Here is a 13632-nt window from a genome sequence, read left to right on the forward strand (position 1 = left end):
AGCTCTGCCGCCTCCCGGGTTCACACCATTCTCCTGCATCAGCCTCCCGAGTAGCTGGGACTACAGGCGCCCGCCACCACACCCGGCTAATTTTTTGTATTTTTAGTAGAGATGGGGTTTCACCGTGTTAGCCAGGATGGTCTCGATCTCCTGACCTCGTGATCAGCCCACGTCGGCCTCCCAAAGTGCTGGGACTACAGGTGTGAGCCACCATGCCCGGCCACCCCTGACTTGATTTTTTAAAATTTTTTGTAGAGACGGAGTTTTTACCCAGGCTGGTCTCAAAGCCCTGGACTCAAGCGATCCACCCACCTTAGCTCCCAAAGTGCTGGGATTACAAGTGGAATTAAAAAAAAATCTCTAGTAAAGAGAAAAGATAAGTAAAATCAGCCCCCATATATGCCCTCTACTTAGATTTACCGGTTATTAACATTATGCTACACTTGTGTATCTACATTTTTCTTGTCCTTACTGAATTAAATCCTTTGAAAGTCAAATATAGACAACATGAAACCTTATTCCTAAGGATATCCTTCTATGTAGCCGCAATACTATAATCACAGCTAAGACATTTAACATTGATTAAATACCTAATTTTTTTTTTTTTTTTTTTTTTTTTTTGATATGGAGTCTCACTCTGTCGCCAGGCTGGAGTGCAGAGGTGCGATCTTGGCTCACTGCAACCTCCGCCTCCCAGGTTCAAGCGATTTTCCTGCCTTAGCGTCCCGAGTAGACAGGGTTTCACCATGTTGGCCAGAATAGTCTCGAACTCTGACCTCAGGTGATCCGCCTGCCTCAGCCTTCCAAAGTGCTGGGATTATAGGCGTGAGCCACCGCACCCAGCCTTTTTTTTTTTTTGAGACAGAGTCTCACTCTGTCACTCAGGCCGGAGTGCAATGGCACAGTCTCAGCTCACTGCAACCTCTGCCTCCTGGATTCAACCTCAGCCTCCCGAGTAGCTGGGACTATAGGTATGTGCCACCACATCTGGCTAATTTTTGTATTTTTAGTAGAAATGGGGTTTCACCATGTTGGCCAGGTCTCAAACTCCTGCCCTTAGGTCCTCTACCCGCCTTGGCCTCCCAAAGTGCTGGGATTACAGATGTGAGTCACTGCACCGGCCATTTTTCTGTATTTTCAGTAGAGGTGGAGTTTTACCATATTGGCCAGGCTGGTCTTGAACTCCTGACCTCAAATGATCCGCTCACCTCGGCTTCCCAAAGTGTTGGGATTACAGGCGTGAGCCACCTAGCCTGGCCCGCCCAGTGGTTTAGTAGCCATGATGATCTTTACCTGAATTAGTTATTACTGTGTTACAAAATGATGATTTTCCAATACTGTCATTCATTCATTCATATTATTCCTATGACATTCTGAAAAGAAAAGCCCAGGCCATGCATGGTGGCTCATTCCTGTAATCCCAGCACTATGGGCGGCTGAGGCCAGGGGATCACCTGAAGTCAGGAGTTCAAGACCAGCCTGTCCAACATGATGAAACCCCGTCTCTACTGAAAATACAAAAAATTAGCCAGGCGTGGTGGCACGCACCTGTAGTCCCAGTTACTCGGGAGGCTGAGGCAGAAGAATCACTTGAACCCGGGAGGGGGAGGTTGCAGTGAGCCGATATGATGCCACTGCACTCCAGCCTGGGTGACAGAGCAAGACTTTTCACAACAAAAAAGAAGAGCCCTGCCCCTTTTTTGTTATCACTGTGAATTTACAGATTTTTTCCAATGTTAAAATATATTACAGTTTTTCATGCTGAAATTATGACAAGTTTGGCAAATGATAGCTTCTTCAAGTTGGTCCCTAAGTCCTTGTGACACAACCACAGTCTTTGAGCACTTCATTGCTTTCTGGCGCAATAATATATTCCAGATTCACTTATTACTTTCCCTGCCTAAGAACTTGGAGTCAGCAATTTCACTAGTAAAAAAGTATTATGTCCAGTTGTTTTTCCTTGTGCGATATTTCACTTAATGTCCAGTGGTTTTTGTTTGTTTTATTTTCCTTTCTATCTTCCTTCCTTCCTTCCTTTTTCTCTCTTTCTTTCTTTCTTTCTTGAGATGGAGTCTCGCTCTGTTGCCCAGGCTGTAGCGATTCTCCTGCCTCAGCCTCCCAAGTAGCTGGGATTACTAGGATTACAGGTGCATGCCACCACACCCGGTTGATTTCTGTGTTTTTAGTAGAGACGGGGTTTCACCATGTTGGCCAGGCTGGCCTCGAACTCCTGACCTCAGGTAATCCACCCGCCTCAGCCTCCCAAAGTGCTGGTATTACAGGTGTGAGCCACCATGAGCAGCCTTGTTTGTTTTCTTGAGACGTGGTTTCTCTCTGTCACCCAGGCTGGAGTGCAATGGCACAATCACTGCTTATTGCAGCCTGGACCTCCTGGGCTCAGGCAATCTCCCACCTCAGCCTCCCAGGTAGCTGGGACTACAGGCACATGCCAGCATGGCCAGCAAAGTTATTTATTTATCTATTTTGAGACAGAGTGTTGCTCTGTCACCCAGGCTGGAGTGCAGTGGCACAATCTCGGCTTACTGCAACCTTTGCCTCCCAGGTTCGAGCGATTTTCCTGCCTCAGCCTCCCGAGTAGGAGGATTACAGGCATGCGCCACCACGCCTGGCTAATTTTTTTTTTTTTTTTTTTTGGAGACGGAGCCTCGTTCTGTCGCCCAGGCTAGAGTGCAGTGGTATGATCTCCACTCACTGCAAGCTCTGCCTCCCAGGTTCACGCCATTCTCCTGCCTCAGCCTCCCATGTAGCTGGGACGACAGGCGCCTGCCACTGCTCCCGGCTAATTTTTTTTGTATTATTAGTAGAGACGGGGTTTCACTGTGTTAGCCAGGATGGTCTCGATCTCCTGACCTCGTGATCCGCCCCTCTCGGCCTCCCAAAGTGCTGGGATTACAGGTTTGAGCCACTGTGCCCAGCCGCTAATTTTTTTTATATTTAGTAGAGACAGGGTTTCACCATGTTGGCCAGGATGGTCTCAAACTCCTGACTTCGTGATTTGCCTGCCTTGGCCTCCCAAAGTGGTGGGATTACAGGCATGAGCCACCGCGCCCAGCCCAATTTATAATTTCTACTCTTTTTTTTTTTTTTTGAGCCGGAGTTTTGCTCTGTCGCCCAGGCTGGAGTGCAGTGTTGGGATCTCGGCTCACTCTAACCTCTACCTCCCAGGTTCAAGCGATTCTTCTGCTTAAGCCTTCCGAGTAGCTGGGATTACAGACATCTGCCACCATGCTCAGCTAATTATTTGTATTTTTTTTTTTTTTTTTTTTTTGAGACGGAGTCTCGCTGTGTCGCCCAGCCCAGGCTGGAGTGCAGTGGCGCGATCTCGGCTCACTGCAAGCTTCGCCTCCCGGGTTCACGCCATTCTCCTGCCTCAGCCTCCCGAGTAGCTGGGACTACAGGCGCCCACAACCGCGCCCGGCTAATTTTTTGTATTTTTAGTAGAGACGGGGTTTCACCGTGGTCTCGATCTCCTGACCTTGTGATCCGCCCGCCTCGGCCTCCCAAAGTGCTGGGATTACAGGCGTGAGCCACCGCACCCGGCAATTATTTGTATTTTTAAGGTTTCACCATGCTGTCCAGGCTGGTCTCGAACTCCCGACCTCAAGTGATCCACTCACTTCAGCCTCCCAAAGTGCTGGGATTACAGTTGTGAACCACCTCGCCCTGCCACTATCCCCATTTTAGACAGGCAAAATCAAGGTACAGAAAAATGGTAACTAGCTAGAAAATGATAGAAGGACTTGGGTCCAGGCAGTCTAATTCCAGAGTCCTTCAAACTGCCACTTGTCACTGTTGTCATTCAAAGAGGAGTTTTTGTATCTAGCATTTATGCTAAGCGCTACATAAATTATCTCAAGTGACCTTCACAAAGTGTGTGAGATGGAGGTGTCATGCTCGTTTCACAGACAAGGAAACAGGTTCCAAATAGCTGGGTCACTTGCTCAGGGTTATTTTACTAATAAATGGCAGATAGGAATCCAGATCTGTCCAACTCCAAAATGAACACCCTTAGATTATGCAATATCTAAGGTCAAGAAATACATTCTAGTCTCATAGCTGGCAGAATTCATCTGGTTCAAAAGCTCCCTTTCACAGATCTGAGGCCCTGAGAAGGGAAGTGTTGGGTCCAAGTTTAAGGCAGAGCTAGGAGTAGAAATTGCCTCAGATTTACTGTCCTAGAATGATGCTTGGTAATAGGTGGTAGAAACACTGTAAATAATTGAACTTCTAAAATGTAAGAACAGGCGGGGCACTGTGGCTTATGCCTATAATCCTAGCACTTTGGGAGGTTGAGGTGGGAGGATTGCTTAAGGCCAGGAGTTCAAAACCAGACTGGGGAACATCTCGAATTTAAAAAAAAAAAAAAAAAAATTTAAGTAAATAAAATTTAAGAACAAACACGAAATCATGCATAAGGGCTGGGCGCGGTGGCTCACGCCTGTAATCCTAGCACTTTGGGAGGCATAGGTGGGTGGATTACCTGAGGTCAGGAGTTCAGGACCAGCCTAGCCAACATGGTGAAACCCTGTCTCTACTAAAAAATATAAAAATTAGCCAGGCATGGTGGTGGGCGCCAGTAATCCCAGCTTCTCAGGAGCTTGAGATAGGAGAATCACCTGGACCCAGGAGGTGGAGGTTGCAGTGAACCGAGATTATGCCATTGCACTCCAGCCTAGGTGACAGAGGGAGACTCCGTCTCAAAACAACAACAACAAAAAACAAACCTGCTATATCCTCATCACCTACAACAGTGTCTGCCTGGCATGTAGTAGGTTCTGTTTTTTCCTTTGTTTTGTTTAAGATGGAGTCTTGCTCTGTCGCCTAGGCTGGAGTGCAGTGGTGCAATCTCAGCTCACTGCAACATCCACCTCCCGGGTTCAGGCGATTCTCCTGCCTCAGCCTCCTGAGTAGCTGGGATCACAGGTGTGCACCACCATGCTGGCTAATTTTTTTTTTTTTTTTTTTTTTTGAGACTGAGTCTCGCTCTGTTACCCAGGCTGGAGTGCAGTGGCACAATCTTGGCTCATCACAACCTCCGCCTCCCAGGTTCAAGGGATTCTCCTGCCTCAGCCTTCGGAGTAGCTGGGACTATAGGCGGGCGCCACAATACTTGGCTAATTTTTTGTATTTTTAGTAGAGACAGAATTTCACTGTGTTCAAGACCAGCTTGGTCTTGAACTCCTGACCTGTGATCCCCTCTGCCTCGGCCTCCCAAAGTGCTAGTATTATAGGCGTGATGCACCGTGCCCAGCCCAGTGATATAGCTTTTAACAAAATCGGCCAAGTCTCTGTTGTCAAACAGCTTATTTTCTGTTTCATTCAATAAACACAAAAATAGTTAATGCTTGTCTAGCGCTTACCATCACTGGCACTAAGTGCTATACAATGACCATACTACCTCATTTCAGTTTTCGTAACAACCCTTTGAGGTATTTGTAATATTAATATAACCTCCTCATTTCCAGAGGAAGGAACAGTTATTGAGTGGTTAAGTAAAGTACACGACCAGTAGGTAGAACAGCTGGAACCTGATCTAGGTACACTGGCTTGAGTGAGGGCTCTTGATGAGTTGTACTGGCTCCCTATACAGTTAGCAAGCTCTGTCTCTGGCAGGTGTGGGGCTGTGAGTTAGACACGAAGGTCCCTATTCTGGGAAGCTGTGAGAGAGAGAGAAGCCTAAACAGTGAAGATAGATGGAAGGATGTTATTCATACTTGCCACTGGAAGGACATCTTTAGGCTAGCTAGCTCAATTTGTTTTGGATTCCCTCTCCCTCCTTCTCTCTTATTTTTTCTTTTTCTTTTATGAGTTTTCTCTTCTTTCTTTCCATTTCTTTTCTGCTTTCTCTCTTCCCTTCTCTCTCTCTTGTAAAAGCATTTTTGTAGGCAGGGCGCGGTGGCTCACACCTGTAATCCCAGCACTTTGGGAGGCTGAGGCAGGCGGATCACCTGACATCAGGAGTTCGAGACCAGCCCGGCCAACATGTGTCTGATTAGCTGGGCGTGGTGGCACATGCTTGTAGTCCTAGCCACTTGGGAGGCTGAGGCAGGAGAATTGCTTGAACCTGGGAGGTGGAGGTTGCAGAGCCGAGATTGCACTCCAGCCTAGGCGACAGAATGAGATTTTAAAAAAAGGCTGGGTGCGGTGACTCATGCCTGTAATCCCAGCACTTTGGGAGGCTGAGGTGGATGGATCACTTGAGTTCAGGAGTTGGAGGCCAGCTTGGCAGACATGGGGAAACCTTGTCTCTATAAAAATACAAAAATTAGCCAGATTTGGTGGTGGGCGCCTATAGTCCCAGCTACTTGGGAGGCTGAGGCTGGATAATCGCCTGAACTTGGAAAGCGGAAGTTGCAGTGAGCCCAGATCTCTCCACTGCACTCCAGCCTGGGTGAGGGAGTGAGACTCTGTCTCAAAAGGAAGAGAAAAAGAAAAAGAAAAAGAAACAAAAAAACAAAGAGAGACTGGCTGGGTGTGGTGGCTTACTTCTGTAATCCCAGTGCTTTGGGAAGCTAAGGTGGGAGAATCACTTGAGGACAGGAGTTGGAGATCAGTATGGGCAACATAGGGAGACACTCCCTCCACCCCCTGCAAATCCCTAACTCTGAAAATATTTAAAAAGTAGCCAAGTGTGATGATGTGCTCCTATAATCTCAGCTACCTGGAAGACTGAGGTGGGAGGATGGCTTGAGCTCAGGAGGTCAGGGCTGCAGAGAGGGGTGATTCTGTCACTGCACGGTCACAAAATAAACAACAACAACAACAACAAAACCTTCCTATGCTTCATTTTTTAAAAGTTGTGAGTTGAACATTTTGTATTTTTGGCGTTAGGAAAAATAATTAAAATCTCACTGTGAGTGTCTGCGGCCAGTTTGTGTGTGTGTGTGTTTATCGGGAGTCTCGTTCTGTCGCCCAGGCTGGAGTGCAGCGGCAAGATCTCGGCTCACAGAAATCTCCGCCTCCCGGGATCAAGCCATTATCCTGCCTCAGCCTCCCGAGTTTACAGGCATGAGCCACCACGCCCGGCTAATTTTTGTATTTTTAGTAGAGACGGGGTTTTGCTATGTTGACCAGGCTGGTCTTGAACTCCTGACCTCAGGTGATCCGCCCCCTCGGGCTCTCAAAGTGCTGGGATTACAGGCGTGAGCCACCGCGCCGGGCCTAGTCTGTATGTCAATAGGCTTTTGAAAAAAGTGGTTGCATATAGGACAGATCGGCTTCCTGCTATCATCGTCCCGGGATTCTGCTCTGGGACTCCGACGGGGTGCGGAACCAATGTAAGAGGGTCGAGGACATCGCCGGATTAATTTTCCTGAGAGGCCTAGTAGCTGGTTCCTTTCGCGTTTCCTGTAAGCGCGCATGCGCCGCCTGCGCTCCGCCGCTCCCGCCTCGGGCTCGGCTCGGGCTCCGGGATGTCCGCGTTGTGCGACCCTCCCGGGGCCCCAGGGCCTCCTGGGCCTGCCCCGGCCACCCACGGTCCCGCGCCTCTCAGGTAGTTAGAGCCCTTGGCACCTTCCTCCCACCGCGTGGCCCCGCGCCGATCCCCAGCCTTCTCGGTAGAAACCCGGATCCTGCCTTGATAACTCACGTCAGGGTTCTCAGAGAGATTCTTGGTCAGGTCCTCCCAGAACTCAGGGACTGCCTCACCAAAACTCAGGGCTCCAGTGCCCGCCCTCCCAAGACCTCGGGCCTGCCTCTCCCTAGACTCCGATGCCTAACTACCCTCGACCCCGAGCTTCCTCTCCCAAGAGTCGGGGGTATCATAACTCTTGGGAACCCAGCTGCCCTGGCCATTTTTGACCCTGGGAAACCCAAGATCCTGACTTCATGGAGACTCCCTGAGACCCCAGGCCCAGAAACAGAATGCAGTCCGGCTGAGTTACTCCCTTATATTAGGGTGTTTTTTTTGGAGGAAACAGAGGAATGGCACTGTCAGAGCCTTATCAGCACCTAGAGGATGCTGTCTTCTTTGACAGAAAAGGCGATAAGAGAAAGGGGATTTGCCGCCTTCCATAACTCTGGTTTCTGAACCTCTGAGACTGAACCCATATGTTTTAGGAGGGAAAGGGCTGAAAAGCATTATTACTTTGTGCCCTGGGACACCCTGATGTCCAGGCACATTGAGGGTGCTGGGTAGATGGTGGTTGTTGATGTGGTAGGTGACTAAGATTTTGCAGAATATGGGAAGAAACAGATATTAGGAGGGAGAGCCCTTAATAAGGGGCTTACAATTTTTTTTTTTTTTTCCCCATTAAGAGCAGATTTCAAGGTGCTTGTGTTGTGGGATGGGGTGGGGCAGGGGTGGTGGTGGAAGGTGATAAAGCTGGAATGGAAAGGTGACTTTTTTTTTTTTTTTGAGACGGTCACCCTGTCTCCCAGGCTGGAGTGCAGTGGCGTGATCTCGGCTCACTGCAACCTCTGCCTCCTGAGTTCAAGTGATTCTCGTGCCTCAGCCTCCCAAGTAGCTGGGATTACACCATGCCTGGCTAATTTTTTTGTTTTTGTTTTTGTTTTTTTTTTGAGACAGAGTCTCGCTCTGTCACCCAGGCTGGAGTGCAGTGGTATGATCTTGGCTCACTGCAAGCTCCTCCGCCTCCCGGGTTCACACCATTCTCCTGCCTCAGCCTCCTGAGAAGCTGGGACTACAGGCGCCGGCCACCACGCCCAGCTAATTTTTTTTTGTATTTTTAGTAGAGACAGGGTTTCACCGTGTTTGCCAGCATGGTCTCGATCTCCTGACCTCGTGATCAGCCCGCCTTGGCCTCCCAAAGTGCTGGGATTACAGGCGTGAGCCACTGGGCCTGGCATGTATTTTTATTTTTATTTATTTATTTATTTATTTTTTTTTTGAGACGGAGTCTCGCTCTGTCATCCAGGCTGGAGTGCAGTGGCCAGATCTCGGCTCACTGCAAGCTCCGCCTCCCGGGTTTACGCCATTCTCCCGCCTCAGCCTCCCAAGTAGCTGGGACTACAGGCGCTCGCCACCTCGCCCGGCTAGTTTTTTGTACTTTTTAGTAGAGACGGGGTTTCACCGTGTTAGCCAGGATGGTCTCGATCTCCTGACCTCGTGATCCGCCCCCCTCGGCCTCCCAAAGTGCTGGGATTACAGGCGTGAGCCACTGCGCCCGGCCTGGCATGTATTTTTAATACAGACAAGGTTTCACCCTGTTTGCCAGGCTGGTTTTGAACTTCTGACCTCAAGTGATCCACCCTCCTTGGCCTCCCAAAGTGCTAGGTTACAGACGTGAGGCACTGCAACCAGCCTGGAAATGTTTTTAAAGCAGATATTATAGAAACACAAATATAGTCAATTCAACAAATATTTATTGACTACCTTCCATATACTATGTACCTCAATAGAAGTGGATTCAGTGTTGAAGAGCACAGAAATGGTTCCTACACTCCTGGCGAATATAGTCTGATTGCTTAACTTTGATTTCGTTCGTTTATTTTTTTGATGGCACACACAGGCTGGAGTGCAGTGGTGCGATTTTGGCTCACTGCAACCTCTGCTTCCAGGGCTCAAGTGATCCTTCCGCCTCAGCCTCTCTAGTAGCTGGGACTGCAGGCACATGCCCCCATGCCTGGCTAATTTTTTTTTTTTTTTTTTTTTTTTTTTTTGTAGAGATGGAGTTTCAGTATGTTCCTCAGACTGATCTTGAACTCTTGTGCTCAAGCGATCCACCAGCCTTGGCCTCCCAAAATGCTGGCATTATAGGCGTGAGCCACTGGAGCCAACCTTGATTTATCTGTAAAATGGGATCATAATAGTACCTACCTTATTGAACTGTTGTCAGGATTGAAATAATACATGCAAAGTATTTAAAAGAGTACCTGTTGATGTTCTAAGAGTTATCTGTTACTGATATTATTACTGTTGTCATTGAAAGAAACATAGCTTTTGGCCGGGTGCGGTGGCTCATGCCTGTAATGCCAGCACTTTGGGAGGCCAAGGCGGGCAGATTACGAGGTCAGGAGATTGAGACCATCCTGGCTAACATGGTGAAACTCCATCTCTATTAAAAATACAAAAAGAAAAAAAAATTAGTCGGGTGTGGTGGCAGGCGCCTATAGTCCCAGCTACGTGGGAGGTTGAGGCAGGAGAATCACTTGAACCCAGTAGGTGGAGGTTGCAGTGAGCCAAGGTGGCGCCACTGCACTGCAGCTTGGGCAACAAAGCAAGACTCTATCTCAAAAAACAAACATTCTTTTATGAGGGAAGTAATTTTAATATCCCTGTTGAAATAAAAGACAAAGCTCATGCAGGAAAGGTAAGTTGCCTAACATCTTACAACACTCTAAGTCTGTTTCTTTTGCTTCCTTATAGTGCTCAGGAGCTGTCCCAGGAAATCAAGGCTTTTCTGACTGGCGTAGACCCCCTTTTGGGCCACCAACTCTCAGCCCGGGAACATGCTCGCTGTGGTCTTCTCCTGCTCCGTTCTTTGCCACCTGCTCGGGCTGCTGTGCTTGACCACTTGAGAGGTGTCTTTGATGAGAGTGTCCGGGCCCACCTGGCTGTCCTGGATGAAACCCCTGTGGCTGGTCCACCTCATCTCCGTCCACCTCCAGCCTCCCATGTCCCTGCTGGGGGACCTGGTCTAGAGGATGTGGTTCAGGAAGTGCAGCAGGTGCTGTCTGAGTTTATCCGGGCCAACCCAAAGGCCTGGGCACCTGTGATTAGTGCATGGTCCATTGACCTCATGGGGCAACTGAGCAGCACGTACTCAGGCCAGCACCAGCGTGTTCCCCATGCTACTGGCGCTCTTAATGAACTGCTACAGCTGTGGATGGGTTGTAGGGCCACGCGTACATTAATGGACATCTATGTGCAGTGCCTCTCGGCTCTCATTGGTAGCTGCCCAGATGCGTGTGTGGATGCCTTGCTGGATACCTCTGTTCAGCATTCTCCACACTTTGACTGGGTTGTGGCACATATTGGCTCCTCTTTTCCTGGCACCATCATTTCCCGAGTTCTCTCCTGTGGCCTTAAGGACTTTTGCGTCCATGGTGGGGCTGGAGGTGGAGCTGGCAGCAGTGGTGGAAGCTCTTCTCAGACCCCCTCTACAGACCCCTTCCCTGGATCTCCTGCCATTCCTGCGGAGAAACGGGTGCCCAAGATTGCCTCAGTTGTAGGCATCCTAGGGCACCTGGCCTCCCGCCATGGAGATAGTATCCGACGGGAGCTCCTGCGAATGTTCCATGATAGCCTGGCAGGGGGAACTGGAGGCCGAAGTGGGGACCCCTCCCTTCAGGCCACGGTTCCCTTCCTACTGCAGCTGGCAGTCATGTCACCAGCTTTGCTGGGCACAGTCTCTGGAGAGCTTGTGGATTGCCTCAAGCCCCCAGCTGTGCTGAGCCAGCTGCAGCAACACCTTCAAGGATTCCCCCGAGAGGAGCTGGACAACATGTTGAACCTGGCTGTGCACCTGGTGAGCCAGGCCTCTGGGGCAGGTGCCTACCGCCTGCTGCAGTTCCTGGTGGACACAGCTATGCCTGCTTCGGTCATTACCACCCAGGGCCTGGCTGTGCCAGACACCGTACGTGAGGCTTGTGACCGGCTAATCCAGCTGCTGCTGCTGCACCTGCAAAAGCTGGTTCATCACCGGGGAGGGTCTCCTGGGGAAGGGGTGCTAGGCCCGGCCCCACCTCCCCGCTCGGTGCCCTTTTTAGATGCGCTAAAAAACCATGTTGGAGAGCTGTGTGGAGAGACGTTACGATTGGAACGGAAACGCTTCCTCTGGCAGCACCAGCTCTTGGGCCTGCTATCTGTCTATACCCGGCCTAGCTGTGGACCTGAGGCCTTGGGCCATCTGCTGAGCCGAGCCCGAAGCCCTGAAGAGTTGAGTTTGGCCACCCAGTTATATGCAGGGCTAGTGGTCAGTCTGTCTGGCCTCCTGCCCCTGGCTTTCCGAAGCTGTCTGGCTCGGGTGCATGCGGGGACATTACAGCCTCCCTTCACGGCCCGGTTCCTGCGCAACTTGGCACTGCTAGTAGGGTGGGAACAGCAGGGTGGCGAGGGCCCTGCAGCCCTAGGGGCGCACTTTGGGGAATCTGCCTCAGCCCATCTATCTGACCTGGCGCCTCTCCTGCTACATCCTGAGGAGGAAGTAGCTGAAGCTGCTGCCTCCCTCCTGGCCATTTGCCCCTTTCCTCCTGAAGCCTTATCCCCCTCCCAGCTCCTGGGACTGGTAAGGGCTGGGGTGCACCACTTCTTCGCCTCTCTGAGGCTGCATGGCCCCCCAGGTGTGGCCTCAGCCTGTCAGCTTCTCACCCGCCTGTCTCAGACGTCCCCAGCTGGACTCAAGGCTGTCCTGCAGCTGCTGGTTGAGGGAGCCTTACATCGAGGCAACACAGAACTGTTTGGAGGGGAAGTAGATGGGGACAATGAGACTCTCTCAGTTGTTTCAGCTTCTTTGGCTTCTGCCTCCCTGTTGGACACTAACCGGAGGCACACTGCAGCTGTGCCAGGTCCTGGAGGGATTTGGTCAGTTTTCCATGCTGGAGTCATCGGCCGTGGCTTAAAGCCACCCAAGTTTGTCCAGTCACGAAATCAGCAGGAAGTGATCTATAACACCCAGAGCCTCCTCAGCCTCCTGGTTCACTGCTGCAGTGCCCCAGGGGGCACTGAATGTGGGGAATGCTGGGGGGCGCCCATCTTGAGTCCAGAGGCAGCCAAAGCAGTGGCAGTGACCTTGGTGGAGAGTGTGTGTCCCGATGCAGCTGGTGCAGAGCTGGCTTGGCCCCCCGAGGAACACGCTCGGGCCACCGTGGAGCGGGATCTCCGCATTGGCCGGCGCTTCCGGGAACAGCCCCTGCTCTTTGAGCTGTTAAAGCTGGTAGCCGCTGCTCCTCCAGCCCTGTGCTACTGTTCCGTGCTGCTTCGGGGGCTGCTGGCCGCCCTCTTGGGCCATTGGGAAGCCTCTCGCCACCCTGACACGACCCACTCCCCCTGGCACCTGGAGGCATCCTGCACCTTAGTAGCTGTCATGGCTGAGGGAAGTCTCCTGCCTCCGGCCCTGGGTAATATGCATGAAGTATTTAGCCAACTGGCACCTTTCGAGGTGCGTCTGCTGCTGCTTAGTGTCTGGGGATTTCTCCGGGAGCATGGGCCGTTGCCTCAGAAGTTCATCTTCCAATCAGAGCGAGGTCGCTTCATCCGGGACTTCTCCAGGGAGGGTGGAGGTGAGGGTGGACCCCATCTGGCTGTGCTGCACAGTGTCCTCCACCGCAACATCGACCGCCTGGGTCTTTTCTCTGGCCGTTTCCAGGCACCTTCACCGTCCACTCTTCTTCGACAAGGGACGTAGCCTTTTCTTGCTCTGGAAGCCCAGGGAGGTTGAGCAGTGAGAGAGGGAAGGGACTAACGTGCGACGGCAGGGTGGAGGTTCTAAGTCCTTGGCCTAAGGAGCGCTGTCACTTTTTTCTCTCCCACTTTTTTTTTCTAAATAAAATTTGCCGACTTGAGAAAACCAGTCCAGTGCTTCTGTCATGCTGAGAGCGTGCGAAGTCGGACAGCGCCTGGCTCTGGACGTTCCCGCCCCTGGCCTGAAGCCCCACCCCCTGCGATAATTTAGAGTGTGCACTCTACCAATGAGACAGTTGCCCGGCGGC

The 13632-nt window shown here is 50.9% G+C and overlaps 1 protein-coding gene across 1 annotated transcript; it reads left to right on the top strand.

Moving 5' to 3' along the window:
• Positions 1 to 7369: 7369 nt before the first annotated feature.
• Positions 7370 to 13496, top strand: LOC105469451 (integrator complex subunit 5). Its single transcript, XM_011720461.2, has 2 exons — positions 7370 to 7513; positions 10349 to 13496. Exons 1-2 carry the CDS (start codon positions 7434 to 7436, stop codon positions 13326 to 13328), a joined length of 3060 nt encoding a protein of 1019 aa, XP_011718763.1. The 5' UTR covers positions 7370 to 7433; the 3' UTR covers positions 13329 to 13496.
• The last annotated feature ends 136 nt before the right edge of the window (positions 13497 to 13632 follow it).

This window comes from Macaca nemestrina, chromosome 12 (genome assembly GCF_043159975.1).
Source record: "Macaca nemestrina isolate mMacNem1 chromosome 12, mMacNem.hap1, whole genome shotgun sequence".
Classification (NCBI taxonomy): domain Eukaryota; kingdom Metazoa; phylum Chordata; class Mammalia; order Primates; family Cercopithecidae; genus Macaca; species Macaca nemestrina.

Excerpts from the sequence above, each read along its gene's own strand:
- LOC105469451 (XM_011720461.2), top strand. The coding sequence starts at position 7,434 with ATGTCCGCGTTGTGCGACCCTCCCGGGGCCCCAGGGCCTCCTGGGCCT. Across the intron at positions 7,514-10,348 it reads CACGGTCCCGCGCCTCTCAG|TGCTCAGGAGCTGTCCCAGG; the intron begins GTAGTTAGAGCC and ends GCTTCCTTATAG.